The sequence below is a fragment of the Synchiropus splendidus genome, chromosome 3, assembly GCF_027744825.2.
Source record: "Synchiropus splendidus isolate RoL2022-P1 chromosome 3, RoL_Sspl_1.0, whole genome shotgun sequence".
Lineage (NCBI taxonomy): Eukaryota > Metazoa > Chordata > Actinopteri > Syngnathiformes > Callionymidae > Synchiropus > Synchiropus splendidus.
In genome coordinates, this window is record NC_071336.1 from 31,908,612 (window position 1) to 31,925,324 (window position 16,713).

The following is a 16,713-nucleotide window of genomic DNA, read 5'->3' on the forward strand; positions in this document are numbered from 1 at the left end:
TGATCACACACTCATAAACCTCTGACTTGTGCTGTGTGTTGCACACACAACATCCGTGCAAATCACCGAGTCCTGACTGTGGCAGACGCTACAGAGCTGCCCTGTCACACTGCTGCCAATCTAAGATAAGACAAGCTTTCGTGCGCTGTGAGGATCAGAAATAAATCATGACTTCACCTTCCTTGACTACATTTTTCACACTGACTGGTCTGACTAGATGAGCAGGCAGGAGTGATGAGAAGAAGCTGTCGTTTGAGGTGTGAAGAGAAACTCAGTGGTTAGTCACACATCGCTGCTCAAGCAGAAAGCATACAAAACAGTCACCGGGACAATCCAGCATGGCTTCAGTGAGTTGACTTCTTCAACAAGACACCTGATTTCAACCATCCCTCAACAGAGAAACACAACTGACAGGTAAGTGTGAGAAAGTATTGATGATTCAGTTCAGTTCATTTCGAAAAGGACAACGGAGAGTACTCTAAAGACCCATGTTGAGTGAAACCTCAGCACATTAAGGTGTGTCTTTCAGGAAGAAATCTCATCTTTCGATCAGATAGCAGGGGCAAGCAAATCGGTTTGGTGAGCTGTGTTGCGCTTGTCTATTTGTTTGTCCACCTGCAAGTACCTCAAGAACATATTCTTATGAAATTCACTAGTAATTGCATTTTGGCGGTTTTCTGGATTAAGGCAGGTTTTGGAGGACTGGACACTGGTCATTTGATCAGAACCAGTGAAAAGAATGACATGCCAAATCAATACAATAAATCAACTTTCTTGGTGTGGTGACAAATGTGTGGCTATTGTTCACTCTCCCAGGGCTGCAAGATAAGCTCACAATAGTTTTGACAACTCAGAATGTATATAGAAGACAGTCACCTCTCTGGAGGCCAAGTGGCTGCGCACATAAAACAGCTGGTCAAGGTCTATGGTTTTGTTTTGCAAGGATCTGTAAAGTGACAAAACCTAATCATGGTCATTTATAAATGCATTTCACGTCCATTAATATAGCTATATCTAATCAAACAAGCTGTGGTTCAAGTGGTGGTTTGGCACATCTGCAGCACTTCAAGTCTGAATTCATCGTTTCCAGTCCAGTCTTTTTCTCTGGCTCCTACATCTCAGCCCATTTCTAACACTCCACATTTCTCCACGTCCCTGACATACTCATACTTTCTCATCTTGCCCTTCCTAATCATGCCCAGTACGAACCTTAGCATCTTCATCTCTATGACTCTTCTAACTCTGCTTTTTATCTCTGTGTCAGATCTACTACCTTTCAACCAAACAAGGAAGGTCTTGCAACTGTCCAACAGAGCTTCCTTTTCAATCTTGCTACTGTCACACAGCATCCCTCACTATCATCTCCCCAGTTCCACCTTCTTTCCAGGTCTCACTCTCTTCCTGGCGATGACAAAAACATGTTCCTCTCTATGTTTGTCACCCAGTCTGCGACACCACGGTCTATAAGCTACTGCCTCAGCAATATGTGTCCTTTTTCCGTCCCTGCTGAATCTCTTTCACCAACAGGGGCTGTCATTCATTCTCTTCCCAGAAAATACACCTGTCACTGTCCTGGCAGTTTCCTGGAGGGTTCTTGCTACGCGGTCTCACTCATTTGGCAGTTGCCATCCGCCCAGAGCCTATGTTGGAGATGGGAATTGGTATGATTCCGAGACTAATTCCCATAGTGCTCAACGATTCAGCTCTTCAGATATTCTCTTATCGATTCTCAATGTGACAAAAGGAAGAGAAACAGGTCAATTGTCAGCAGTAGAGATTGTCGTTTTGATTTTAGGTATTTAGGCTTTACAATACGATAAAGAAAACACCTTATTTTCAGACAACCTGATTAGCGGTATCACTAGCGGCTAGGAAACCTGCGAAATTGTCATTTATAAAAGAAAGTGCATTTAACACCAGCAAAGCAAGAATGTGCTTTGCTGGTCTGAACTGGAACATTTATTAACCCTGAGAAGCCTGAACCTTTCAGTTGACAGAGCCATTATTATGAACAAATAAAAAACATTTAATATCAATATATATTTATTGTCATAAAGCTTAAACAGTCTTTTGAAAAAACAGTAAAATAAAAAACAGCATAAACAAATCTCAGACAACAACAACAAGGGCAACAGCAACTCCTCGAGCTACAGGCTGAGACTGTGAGACCGTGAGGCGTTGCCATGAGAGTACGGCGAGAACCGCGAGTGAAAGTCAGACTTCGCAGCATAGGAACCAATAAGAGGAACCAAACATATAAGACATAACATATAAGTTACTTTCTAAATGATTCCAGCTGGTGTCCATCCCACCATCCCTATCACTCCTCTCTCTGTCCTGGAATAAAATATTAACCACAGCTTTACATTCATACTTGTTCAATAGAGCTGCCTGAGTCACAGTGTCGGACAGACAGAAAGAAAATTGACTAACTGCACAGTCGATAGTTGTGACATATTAACCTCCCCTTTTCACTTCCTCACTTCAGGTCAGATAAAAGGAAACATCTGACGCCACAAACCAAGACTTTTCATTCGAATAGCACTCACTCACGAGTGCAACTCTTGCGGATGACATGGAACAGGATTGTGAATCTGTGAGTAAACAAACTTCAAAATGATGTTGCATTTTTCATTATGGATTTTTTAACTGCGAATGAACTCTTTGATTTTGTTTCATTTTTAGAGGACAAAACCATTGAGATCTTGCTCGACTTCTGACAGATACAGCATGAATCGAGGACAAACAAGACCAGGAACATCAACATCGAGAAGTCAGAGTTTCCTTCTGCTTCTATTCAGCAGTTTAATTTGTACCATCGATGGATTCACACTGAGAAGCTGCCATATTAGCAACAATGTTGCAATTTGTAAAGCCTTAAAATTGAGGGAGGCACCAAGAGACATTCCTTCCACTGTGACCGGTTATGACTTGTCGTTGAACAAACTGACGAAGATAGAAGTAGTCCACTTTAAAAACCTAACTGCTCTGAGACAGTTGGACATGAACCGCAATATTATTTCACAGATAGAAAAAGGCTCTTTCACTGACTTGACCTCCCTGGAAAAGTTAAATCTCAACAATAACAAGCTCAGACAGCTGGCAGACATATTTGAGGGGCTACACAACCTTAAAGAGCTGCGACTCACAAGTAACAGCATCACGACTGTTTCAGCTACTGCATTCAAGCCACTGAAGAACTTGGCATTTTTGGACTTGTCTTTTAACCAACTACAAAACGTTGACAAACTCCAGCTGATCGTGCAGCACCTGCCATATTTACAGAATCTGGTGATGAAGAAGAATAACCTCGCCGTTTTCACCACGGAGAAGCTGACAAACAAGTCTGTAAATTTCCAGTACCTTGATTTGTCTCAAAATCCTTTGCAAGTCTTCAGAATCACAGCAGATGTGTTTCCAAATCTGACCTGGTTGAATCTTGGAGGGCCGCAAAAGAAGCACAGGATGGCTTGGGAGGTGCGGAACCAGACGTTTCTTCGTCACGTGACCACCCTCGACATCGGTGGGCTGCGAATGACTGTCAGCGATATGGAAGAGTTGCGCGAGAGCTTCAAGACCTCACTTGTTACTATCCGGTTGAACGCAATGCCAGGTGACCTGCAAGCCTTCATCAATATCTCCTGCTCCATCCCAACCTTGACTGGACTGCAAATTCGACGGAACCAACTGACCTCCATCTCGCCTCATCAGTTCCAATCTTGTACGAACATCACAGAGTTAGATATCGCAGAAAACAAAATTCAGAACATTGACGAAAACGCCTTCGGGTCCATCCAGAGGAGTCTCAGCATATTGACTCTGAGTCAGAACAAGATACCCTCTGTTCCAGCAGCTGTGCGGAAGCTACCAAACCTTTCAAAATTGGATCTAAGCCATAACAAAATCAGTTCACTTCAATGCCATGATTTTGCTAATCTGACAAAGCTCAGAATTCTGAGTCTCCATAATAATTCAATCTCTAATTTACCAACCTGCACCTTTAGTGGTTTAGACTCGTTGCAGGTTCTGAAGCTACAGTCAAACAAAATCTCAACGACGAATGGAGCCTTCAAAAAAATTTTCCCAAGACTAAGACAACTGCGTTTAGATTCAAACACCCTGACCGGCATTAAACCCAAAGAATTTGAGGGTTTGGTGTCACTGCAAAACTTATCATTGCACCATAATAAGATCAAGGACATTAAAAATGGCTCTTTCTTTGGACTCACCAATCTCACAGATCTTCTGCTCCAGAGTAATGCCATTGAAGAAAAGGAACTCAACAGCGGCGCCTTCAACGATCTGATCAACGTAAGAAGATTAGATTTGAGAGAAAACCACATTAAATATAAGAATCACAGTGCAATACCCCACCCTCCATTTTCAAGGCTGTCGCTCCTGGAGACCCTGGCAATCCCAGCACAAAGTGGACATGGGAAAGGAGGTCTACCACGCAACTTTCTTGTCGGGTTAACAAATCTGTTGGAGTTTTACGCAAAAGATGACCTACTGATTTCTCTCCATGATGACATGTTTCAATACACACCGAGACTGGAACTGCTTGACATTAGTTCCAACGAGCTCTTTGACATCTCACCACAACTATTTTCTCCCATCAGCAACCTAAGTAGTCTCTATGTTTCTCGAACAAACCTTCGCTCACTGGACTTTTTTACAGATGCCAATCTCACCAAGCTTGTGTTTCTTCAAGGGAGAAATAACCAGTACTCAGTCATTCCTAAAGAAGTGATCGAGTCTCTGCCATCACTCGAGTACATGGATTTACAAGGCAACAGCTTCACTTGTGACTGCGACAACGCATGGTTCCTCCAGTGGGTGAAAAACAACACTCAAACGCAAGTCCCGAATGGATATAGTTTTGTTTGCAACTACCCAAAAAACCTAAAGGGCATGAAACTGCTGGACCTGGATGTTAGCTCTTGCACAGTGGACATTGAATTTATCCTCTATGTAGTCAATACATCAATCATCCTCTTGTTCCTGATGGTATCCTTCACCTACAATTTCCTGAGATGGCAACTGTCCTATGCCTACCACATCTTCTTGGCCTTCCTTTATGACAAGAAGAACAAGCACAGAAAGGCTTCAGAGGAGTACGACGCCTTCATCTCCTACAACGTCCACGATGAGGAGTGGGTTATAAGGGAGGTGCTTCCAAAGTTGGAGGGAGAACAAGGATGGAAACTGTGTCTGCATCATCGAGACTTTCAGCCAGGTAGGATCACTGACACAAAGTTGTGAAAAGTGAATACGAACGATTGTTGTTCATGATTAAGTTGCCACACCATATACAAAGTTAGTCATTCTGCATCCTGGGCAGCCGAATGTCCACATTATCCGTGCTTTTTGTGGTTTGTGATTGATGTTTGCGATTGTAGTTGAATGTGTCTGTGAACGATGTGAAGTTCCAGTGTGTCATTGTAAAATGGATTCTGTAGTTGCTGTCACGATTGCTATCTTTTGTGCCGAGAACCGCAGCACCTCTTCTAACTGTTGGCAACTTCCATCCTTTCACTCGGCCATGATAATCTTTGATGACACATACGGATTTAGATACTGCTGCCACATCACCATGAATCTGGTTTAGCAATCATGGGTGCGCCTTCCCGTCCCTCTGTCTGTCCCAGGTGCTTTTTCAAATAATATCAATGGTGGAATCTCCATCCATCTCCCGATGATAAGTCAAACCTTTCGTCGGGAGATGGATGGAAACAGGTCAGGGGGTGTGTCACCTGACCTCTCTCCATCAATGCGCACGACCATTCGGAAATCCAATCCGACGATGGGAATATGTCGGCCATGACAAAATCAGGAGAAAATTGGTCTGATATCATGGAATTGGACCCAGCCATTATATGAATCAATGCACCACACTCTTGTCCTCTGGGAAATAGAATCATGAGGTTGTGGATTTGCCATTGTCTTCAATAAAACCCCACCTATAAACATTACAATGCTTTATCCTGATGTGTTAGACCATCTATGACGTTTGAAGATGGGACAAACTTGCATTTTGGTATTGAACTTCACTACATAAAAGTATCAAAAACATTTCTTCTGATGTCGTGAGTCTGTTCCACAGGGAAACCGATCATTGACAACATCACAGAAGCCATCTACGCCAGCAGGAAGACAATCTGTGTGATCAGTCAGAGGTATCTGGAGAGCGAGTGGTGCTCCAAAGAGCTGCAGGTCGCCAGGTAACTCCTCCACCACACAGCACAGTTTGGCAAAGGAAATGTACTTTTTGGTGTTGGCTCAGTGAGGAACACAGTTCCTCATTGTTGAGGTTTTCCTCGCCTTACAGTACATTTGTGTCCTGACAGCTACCGCCTGTTTGACGAGAGCAAGGACGTGTTGATTCTGGTGTTCCTTGAGGAGATCCCTGCCGCTCAGCTGTCTCCCTACTACCGCATGAGGAAGCTGCTGAAGAAAAGGACTTACCTGAGCTGGCCTTATGCTGGAGAAGGTGCCGGACTCTTCTGGGAGAAACTTCGTCAGGCACTCTCCAGGCCCACGGACAACGTCTGTGATGAGCAGCTGCGCCTCACTGTAAGAGACAGGCTGCAAGTTTGACTTGAGGGACTGGATGTGGAGCACTTGCACTTAAGGAAAACATAATAAGTATGTTGAAGTTTCAACTGTTCCACTGCGACCTCTGGTGTTGAATCAGGACAACTGATTCTCTCATCCATTACTGTGAAGAGTAAAAGCACAAAGTACTCCAGGGCAGATTTCCATACACGTGCTAAACTTCATACCATGCTCTTTGTTTTTGTGTAACTTAAGCATCAGTACATCTTATATTTCTTGATTTCTGGATTGCTTCTTCAAATAAACAAATTCATTTGCTGGTCTGTGTTTATCTGGAACCATATGAAAGAAACTTGTACAACTACAACAATCTGTGCAAATCAAATCACATTTCATTCCAGTCATTTTTTTCTCATGCAAGTCATGCCAGGTCAAGGTCATCTCAAGTCAGGGCAAGTCCTAGTCAAGTGACCTCATTTTACTGCACAATTTCATCTTAATAAATTGAAAAGACAAGATATAGGTACTAGTCATCAATGCAAATCTGACTGTGGGATGTATATCCATCCATCTATCTTCATCTGCTTATCTGTTGCCGAGTCGCAGGGGTAGCAGCTTCAAAAGGTCGGCCAAATGACCTTCTCCTCTGCAACATCTACCAGCTCCGACTGGGGGCTTCCCAGATGTTCCCAGGCCAGAGATATAATCCCTATACCTAGTCCTGGTTTGACCCCTCTGTCTCACCCAGCTGGCCGTGCCTGAAACACCTCCAAAGGGAGGCTGCCAAGGGGCATCCACATGAGATGCCCAAACCACCTCAACTGACTCATCTCAGCGTGGAGAAGTAGCGGCTCTACTCCGAGTCTCTCCCGAGTGACAGAGCATCTCATCCTATGATCCAGGTGCAAACCGATCAAGCGAGAGCTGAAGGTAGCACTGTGATGAAGCCATGAGAACCACATCATCAGCCAATAGCAGGATCCTCATGCCACCAAACTGCAAATCCTCTCCACTTGAGCTGCGCCTCAAAATCCTGTCCATGTAAACCAAAAACAGGATTAGAGACAAAGCACAACCCTGGAGTAGACCAACCCCCTTCAGAAAGCACAGTATCCGTTGTTTTATCATTTCAAGTATCCGGACACAACTCCCGCTCCGAGGATACAGAGATTGAACGACCCTCAATAGGGACACTCGCTTCTCCCACAACTTGTTCCGCGGGCTCCCGGTCATATGCCTTCTCCAAGTTTACAAGTTTCACATGTAGACTGGCATGTCATTATGCCCCCCCCCACTTGAGGCACAGATGACCTTCATGCCACAGCTCACCAGTCAAGTTCAACTGCTCAACTCATTCAGGTTTACCTGGTTGATCTAGAGGTTTCCCCTGCCATCGGTGCCAACTCAACACCAGGTGGTGATCAGTTGCCGGTTCTGCCCCACTCTTCACTTGAGTGTCCAGAACATTTGGCCGCACGTGAGATGACAAATTTTACATTACATTACATTACAAAATCCATCATGGACCTACAACCTAGAGAGCTCTGGTACCACGCCTCTCCACGTTTCAACATCAGTGCCTTACATCTTTAGTCAAAGCCGTCCCATGGCCAGCATGTTTGTTGTGTCCCATTATCCACACGATAGACGATATGTCGACAAAAAAGTTTTTGCTGGGCAACACTGAGTAGGTCAGAGTCTGTCTCAGCTCCTTATGGTGAGAGGCAAAGGGTGACCAGTGACCACATGGCACATTCAGCCAACCACACAGAAACACACTCAAACCCACACGTTACAAGGCGTTAGTATTAGTGTGAGCTCACAAAAAATAACAGTCACATATCCCAATATTAAATGTGTTTAATAAATTACATTAAAAAAACTAAAGGATGCAAAACAATTTGAGAACATTATGTATGACAATAAGGAGTTATACAAAACAAAAATGAGTCGTTACTACCTTCGCCTGTTTATGAAACAGAATGTGATAATATAATATACAACAAGTGCATGCAAACTAGGTGATGACTTCACAAGAGGAACGTCTGGGGAGACTCTAAGATGATGGAAATGTCGCTGTTTTTCTGTCACTGCGTGGAAACAAGAACACAAAATTAGCCAACACAATCGAAACAACCCGAGACAAAGTTAAACAAGTGACGACTCACTCAATACACTTCATTCCAATTCGAGTCCACGCCGCTCTCGGGTCAGCACACAAAAACCTGCCATGAACGTGAAAACTAAAAGAAAAAAAGAGGACACATTAGATGAGAATACATCATAAAAAGAAAATCCTCATCCTGGAATCTGATCCACTGAAGCTGTTTGTTGAATTCAGTTATAAGTAATAAGTATAACAGTAACAGTAGAACAGCAACATGTTAGTGTTATTTCTACATTTTTGAGTGAAAAAATGAAAAATATCTACCTGAAATAAAAACAATTTCACATCAATGCTTTTCCATTGTTCTATAAATATCAATTAATATTGTCTACATTTATCAAACTTTTAATACAAATTCATCTTGCTTTTATTTATTCTAAAATTATTTTAGTCAATTATATTTCACTTAATTCCTTTCTCCATTCATTCTCTCTCTCTCAATTATTTCAGTTATTATTCACTCATAATACATTTTGCAACAGCTAACATGAACTCTAACAGCAAACACCTTTATTATTTATAATTATTCTTTGCCATACATCTGTCTTTTACTATAACTTTGCTCATTATTTTTGTCTGACCCAGTATTTTCTTTTAATAAAAGCAGCTTAATGCTTAGATTTTAGAATAATTCAGAAATGCTGCAGTTATAAGTGTGGCGCTCAACTTTCACTTCACAACACTAGAAGTCAAACAGGACTCACATGACGGCGTTGATGTCACAGGACTGAGTGATGGTCTGGATGGTGTATCCAAGCATCACTTGACAGGACTTGGGCCGCCTGATGTAGCTCAGGCAACAGCTTGCTGCAAAGAAAAAAGACAATCAGAAAAAGCCTTGAAATTTTTAAGCTGTCATAGAAGAGATGCCACCACATACCTGAGTGTGTGCTGTCGATGAAGGCACTGAGGATGAGGAGGCAGCAGACAGCTGAGAACAGACGCACTTTGCCGCTGGCCATAGTTCCACTGAGGAGCTGCTGCTGCTTGTCACTGAGTTAGAAGCGGCTGAAAGGTGTGATGCGGACAGTGGCGCTGCGGCCCTTTAAGTAGAAAGGTGTGGGAACTTCCCTCCGCTGGATTGTGTCATGACACGTGCAGGTGAATGAGGAGGCGGCCAAGAGGGAGGGCCAGCGTTTTCTCTCCTCAAAAATTACACCAACATTCCCACACACTGTCGCTCCCTCAACAAAGGTGCAGACAGTTTTCATTATAAGGTCAGATATGCTTTTGTTCCTGCCGAATGACAACTGGGAATTATTGCAAAAACTTCAGGGAGTGGTCAGAGACATCAATGCACTGGTTTAACTCCTAATGCTGCTAATTCAGACTGCACCGATAATTTTTATTTAAGATAAACTTCAAACAAACTTTTTGTTTTGGTTGCTCTGGTGTGTCTCATGTTTATTTAGGGCACCAACACAAAATGTAGGTGCCCCCCAAATTTTCATTGTCATGAGCTTTAATGCAATTCGGTCAATGTTTTACCACAACCCAATGACCTCATATCAACAGAAAGTGAAGAAATGTTTCTCTTTATGGCATGCTTTTTGGATTTGTTGTACTTCTTCGTCTCGATTTGAAAGGTTGTTGTTCTAGTAATGATTGTATAAGTACAGTCTCTCTGATTCGTCTCGAACATCAGCATTTTGTTTATAATAATTCATATTTATTTCAATCCCACATCAAATATACATACAACTCTTTCATCTTCAAGCTAAAGGAGCGAAAAGGAGCAGAGAAGAAAACAGTAATGTTTGAATGTTATTGTACAGATGAGAAATTCAATGTTTCAGTCTGACTGCTGCCAACAATGTATTTCATGTCTCTTGACAGTCTACTTTAACTTTGGACCCATCTGGACACATTTGCCGGACGCCTTTGAAGAAATAATGTGAATAAATGATCATTTAGTCATATTATGTTCCTTGAAGGACGGTTTGTCCTTTGTCTAGTGTGACAAAGTGTGTCATTGGCATTTGGTACCATATGGTATTTTTATGAGAATAATACAGTAAGAAGAAGGAGAAGTCGTGGTCAGAAATTCCACTAACAGGAAGAGGAAAATAACAACAATAATAATAAAAGTAATAAAAAGTTGGAGAAACAACAGCGGTGGTGCCTTAAAGAACAGTGGTTGTGAAGTAGCTGGGACAGTATTAGTTACATTATCTGTATGGTTGTAGTTACTGAAATGATAAAACAACAGAAGGATTAGCAGACATGAAAGTATTTTATATGTACTTGAAAAAGTTCATGAAAGCGTCATAAATCAATGATTTGTGTTTGAAAACTGCACTCACACGCCACCTCATTCATCCAGTCCATTATCGCCCAGACACTCCAAAGTTACTGAGTAACAGTGGTCATTGAACTTCACACAGTGGCCCAATGACCTAACTGTAGTGGAGGGTGGACGACGGAAGACAGAGACCACTCGACTTGAATACCTCCACACGTGACAAGGTCACTGGACCTTGTCACGTGTGGAGGTATTTGTTCTTACTATCGCCACCTTGGGATGGGATCATTTCACACGTACAGAATACAGTCGACGATTTAAAGTGACATGCAGGGCGCGTTAAACGCCCTGCGTTAAGCGCTTCATCTCATGAGTGAGACTTGGAAGTATATTGGATTATTTATCATTTATTTTGCGTCTGTATAAACATTAAATAGTTGATTTTGTCACTTTAACATTCACTCTTTAGCTTATAGATGTAGCACTTGTTTCACAAGATGTAGTAGTAGTCGAAGAGAGTGTAGTAAACAGAAAATTGTACCTTGTAACATTGTATAATTAATGACAGAAGTATGGTCAAGGTAGGGTTTGGTAGTAATAGTGGTAGTAGCAGTAATACCAGTGTTACTATTATAAAAGAAACTGTTGTCACATTGGTGAAAATAAATGCAGTTTGTACTAATGAGAGTAGTTACAGTGACAGAAGTACAGGGTTTCTGCCAGGATTTTTGAGGAACAGAAGCGATAGAGAAACAGAGGGAAACTTTTGTCATTCACGGACGTGGACTCAATAATATAAAGATAAATAAAAGAAGTTCATTTGTCTCCAATCTGCAACCGTCACGCGGACCGTCTCTTCATATGACCAGCCGCAATTCATGACTTCAGTTCCGCGAGCAGCAGACTACAGCCTTAATAAGGTTTCTTTCTGGATTTTCCAGCGAATAACACAGTGAAAATCGCCGTGTTCATGTCCATTTCCATGTCATTCCCTTTTGTTTACACTTCTTTTAATAACATTTGATCTTCAAAAAGAGAACATTTTTCTGATGCCGTGGCACCTCTCCTTTAAGTTGTGGCGGTGCACCAGGAGTGTTTACATGTCCCTGAAGTGGTAGAACACGGAGCATAAGTACCAGTTTAAATAGTAGCAATATTATTTAACAGCATACTGACAGTACCAGAGGTAAAATTACAACTACTACCTTTAGTGACCTCACAATTGTGAAAGTATAAGTTCTTGCAGCAAAAGTATGAGCATTGGTAGAATGAATATTGCCAGTTGGTATAGTGAATTCAGTGAAAAATAAATAAATAATGCGCACCTTTATCAGTTTTAGAAGTAGTAACTGCATAGTATTACTCATCATATTTGCAATAGAATCACAATAACATGAGTCAAACTCTGCAACTGTTTGTAGTAGAAGTAGTTAAGTAACTTAGTAAGTAGTTAAGCAGTTGAAAACAAACGTGTTAGTCGTGGACATAGCTGTGGAACAAAGTGTAAAAATAATAAGAATAATGTTTTGGTACTAGTGGAGGGTAGGCAAGAGAAGCAATGTAGAAGAAGGAGAAGTGACTGAAAAAAAAGAAAGTAATGTTTGCTTATGTTGCATTTTGTTGGTGGTGGTAATAGCAGTCTTCGTAGTACTCTACGTAGTTGTCACAGGTAAGCAACAAAAGAAAAAGTTATGGTAGAGTGCTGAAGTGTTGACCACAGCAGTGTTGTTGTTTTGATAGAAAACGCTCCATTAGTTGTAAGTCATGAGAGAACATGAAGTAGTTGCAGAAGTACTTAGCGTCTCATGTTTATGGAGCAATGCTAGTCCATTAAATATGCAGCGGTATTGGTAGAGAGAGTTAGAGGAAGTAAAAGTAGCACTATCTGCATTAGTCACATCATCAAAGTTAGAGCCAGTGGCTATAGATAAAGTGGTACCTTCATGTCAAGTGCTATTCGCCGGAGTTCTGAAGTAGCTGGAGTCAGGAGTTCAGTGTTTCTTGTGCGGCCGTCACCTTGATTTTACAGCCTTGTTTGCAAACATCTTCCTTTGGTGGGAGTCAGAGCTATAATAAAGACGAAGGTTGGGTCATCAACTGGAGTGAGATTAATATGCCAGCTTCAACATTTAGTTCTCTGTTCTGTCGCGTGACCTGTCAACAGAGAAACTTCACAAGCAGAAGTGGTTGGTTCTTGGTTCTTGTGCCAATAAGTCATAGTAAGGTTTCTCAACTGCACCAGAAAATGAAGCATCACTTTCCACCCAGGTATGAATCAAATCTCTGACACATGATCTTACATCATCTGGAAAACCACTGTAAGACACGCAGCAGCGTCCTGAAATGAAACCAGGCACTTCCGACCAACACTGAGGTAACATCAATGAGAAAATGACTGACAAGCAGCGTCGCCCTCACACTTTCAAGGTGATGTCATTTCACATGAGTTAAGATTGTTGGTTTGTTTCACTTTTCCACAATTGCTGTCTTTCCAGGTCAAATACAGGCGAAATCCCAAGAACAGATGTGTATAAAAAGAACTTTTAAAATCTAAAATGTCTAACTAAGAGAAGGAAAATGTATAAGAAAAAAACATGAGATTAAAAAAAATATATGTGACTGAACAATACTGTGACATATTTATATGCATATTTGGGTTAAGTGGTAAATTATGTTGTTTTGTGTTTCATATTTATAACAATGTTTGCTTTTTTGCAAATCATTTCATTCAATCGAACTTGCAGCAGAATACCAGGTGGTGATGATGAGTTAGTGTTGCTCTCATTGGTCTTGCTTTTCAAGGATTAAGCCTAGATGCCAAATGACTATGAATTTATTAGAACTAATAACAATATCAATCATTAAACAGTAATGTCCCTCGATTACCGCTGAGCAGTTGCTGGGATCATAGTTTTTGATCATGATTTTCAGTGTAAACCATTTATACTCCCATACTCCAAATGAAACAAGCACTCACATCAGGTACAGTGAAAATGTGAAAGGCTTTTTATTTCTTTGCTCCTCTACTTCTACTTCCACTACTAACTTCTACTTAGATTAGAATAGACTGCCTTATCTAAGTAGACTACTGATTCTATACCATATTTAACTGCATTGATATCAGTATATCAGGCCAGAAAAAGGTCATTTTCAGGCAAAAGATACGAAAAAAACACAACCTAGTGCAGTAGTCGTAGTAGCAGTAGTGAAAATAGAGCAGCTTAATACAGACACCGACGACTTTGATTTTATTAAAGCTTTTAACCCAATGAATGTAAGCACAAAATACAGAAAAAAACAAACAAAACAAAAACAAGCCCCTGATAACAAAGGCTGGTTGAGTGGTAAAATGTGCTTGCACAAACAAAAGTTGAACACCACTAGATGACAAAGTATTCAGAGACTTAACCTCCTTGCCTGAGACGTTAGAGCTTGTCATTGGGAGAAACACAAAAAAGATTTGGGCAACGTGACGGCTGAAGTGCGGCGATAAAACTTTCTCAAATATTCCCGTAATTACACAGCTATTATTAGTGCCAGTTCAACAAGGGAACAAGTTCCTTTGTGCTGATCCCTGCGTGGTGATGTCAGAACTGGATAAGGAGAGTGGGCGGGGAAAACACACCAGATAAAAAGTGCGGTGCCAAGCTATTTAGGCGGCTCATAAACTGGATTAAAAACCACAGGCGGAAGTATGTTGGTTTTTAGGACCTTTGACCTGATAAAAAAAAAAAAACTGTTGGGTTTTGTTTTTGTTGCTTTTATTTTGTTTTTGGGTCTCAGTCTTCTTTGTGTGTTTTCATTGTGTTCACACAGTGGCTGCACATCAGTAAAAGGTTTGTGAAGTAGCTCACTTCACAAACCTGAGGGGGAGAAATGATCAACCGGATCAAATGTGCAGGGAACAACAGACATCAGACACCATCTTCCCTAATTTCCCAACATTCATCATCAACTTTTGTGCTAAAATATAACTTACAGATTAAGAACTCCAGTTTCTTCACTGGCTCGCTGATGCCATCAAAATGGTGACACCTAGAAAGAAAGGGTATGATACAATGAGTACGTAGTTAAATTACTGTTGTTGTTTTTTTTGTAGATGTGTCCTCCGTGAATTACATTTTAATCAGAATCAGAATGACTCTATTTCATTACATAACATAAAAGAGCCATAAAGAAATAAAGAGATTACAATACTTTACTCAAAAAACATTCTGAATATAAAAAGTAAAATAAAAACATACTAACACACACTAAGCGCTAAGACAATAGAATCTGCACATGTTTACAGTGTACACACACAAGAATTCCAGGCAATAATACAATTTGTCAGTTGTTGTCATGATGGTTATTGCACTACATGGCACGTAAGTTCAGGGACACTCGCTGACACTCAGAGGGAGGAGTTGTACAGTTTAACTGCCACAGGTGTCCACAGGATGGTGTCAATTAAATACATTAATGTGACGCAGTCAGTCAGGTACTACTTGAGCTTTACTGTAAGATGCTTAAGGCACAAAAAACGGTCACAACAATTTCACCAGGGCATACACACTTATGGAAAGAACACTTCCAAGATTGAATCAGAATGTGTCTTCACTGCAATGGTTTTTGTGGGTTTTTTTGTGAGTGTACATGTGATATTCTAAAATTTATTACATTCTTTTGTCCTTCCATGCTTTTTATTTGGCCCACGTGACAGGTTTTATTGAGGGATTTCACACTGAGTCATCAAACAGAAGTCACTATGTTGGCGGCATTTGGCAGGTAATCGAAGCACATACGCTGAAGAAGATCCCAGACGAATTGTGGAAAACTTTTGCAGGGATTTTGGCGGCAACAACTGGTCCGTCCAGTTTCATCGACTGCCAAATGTAGTAGTACAGTAGCAATCGGGGAGAACGCCACTGAAATTAGACAGAGGGAAGTGGGCACTTATGGTTAACCCATGTTGACTAAAACACATTTTACATTCACAGTGTCAGTAAATGTTTTTAAAATGTAGCCTTAATGACGGTTGTCAATGGACATATGTTGTTGTTATTTGGTGGTAGAGGAGAATAGAGATCGCTTTAACATTTATTAACAGAAAACTACACCGTTGACAGCAGACTGAGAGCTTGTCAACTATCCACGAGTACAAAGTGGAACATACTGTGGATCACCAACTCACACCCAAAGCGACGGAGCCGACGTGCACCGGAAACAAACCGCAACTTATAGACATCTTTTTCGGGGGACCAAGTCATTCCCCTATATATCTTACTCGTCGTCTACGTGATGCGTTACCGTGGTTTCGGACGTCTCGTCACTGCATTTTTTTCAGTTTACTTAAAGCTTTAATTTTACCAGGCCGCCGGTGTTTCCTGTCGGATGCCTCCAACTTTGACGCACATCCGGGTTACAATTGAACTCGTCAGGTCGGTGAATAAAACTATACATAAACTTCACCTACGAGTATCTAAAAACGTAGCTCATAGTGACATAATTAGTATAGCATTTATATACAACACTTTCAAATTTAAAATGGCGGTATTTGTCAATGAAGGATGAAGACCACTGTTTACTTCGGGAAGCTAGTTTCAAGTATCAGTTGCTAATAGACCGTAAAAACGAAAACAAATAGAACAAACAATACCTCCAAAGTCAAAATAACATCAATATAAAAACAAACCAAACATAAAAAAGACACTAACCTCGAAAGCCTTCCAGAATATAACAACATTATACAGTGAATTCATGGCTGATT

General features: G+C 41.1%; 2 protein-coding genes across 6 annotated transcripts; one reads left to right on the forward strand and one right to left on the reverse strand.

Moving 5' to 3' along the window:
- The first annotated feature begins 275 nt into the window (after window positions 1–275).
- Window positions 276–6,780, forward strand: tlr22 (toll-like receptor 22). Of its 5 annotated transcripts, XM_053858950.1 has the most exons (6): window positions 276–414; window positions 1,553–1,661; window positions 2,489–2,596; window positions 2,686–5,236; window positions 6,104–6,221; window positions 6,348–6,780. In XM_053858950.1, the coding sequence occupies exons 3-6, from the start codon at window positions 2,576–2,578 to the stop codon at window positions 6,595–6,597; spliced, it is 2,940 nt and encodes a 979-aa protein (XP_053714925.1). In that variant the 5' UTR covers window positions 276–414; window positions 1,553–1,661; window positions 2,489–2,575; the 3' UTR covers window positions 6,598–6,780. The 5 variants fall into 5 exon arrangements, with proteins under 5 accessions (XP_053714925.1, XP_053714926.1, XP_053714929.1 ...); XM_053858951.1 differs by lacking the exon at window positions 1,553–1,661 and having other exon boundaries at window positions 313–414; XM_053858954.1 differs by lacking the exons at window positions 276–414; window positions 1,553–1,661 and adding an exon at window positions 556–579.
- Window positions 6,781–8,504: 1,724 nt separating this feature from the next.
- On the reverse strand, window positions 8,505–9,731 carry ccl20b (chemokine (C-C motif) ligand 20b). Its single transcript, XM_053858956.1, has 4 exons — window positions 9,603–9,731; window positions 9,427–9,529; window positions 8,724–8,798; window positions 8,505–8,645 (listed from the first exon to the last, which is right to left on the reverse strand). Exons 1-4 carry the CDS (start codon window positions 9,682–9,684, stop codon window positions 8,612–8,614), a joined length of 294 nt encoding a protein of 97 aa, XP_053714931.1. The 5' UTR covers window positions 9,685–9,731; the 3' UTR covers window positions 8,505–8,611.
- Window positions 9,732–16,713: the final 6,982 nt, after the last annotated feature.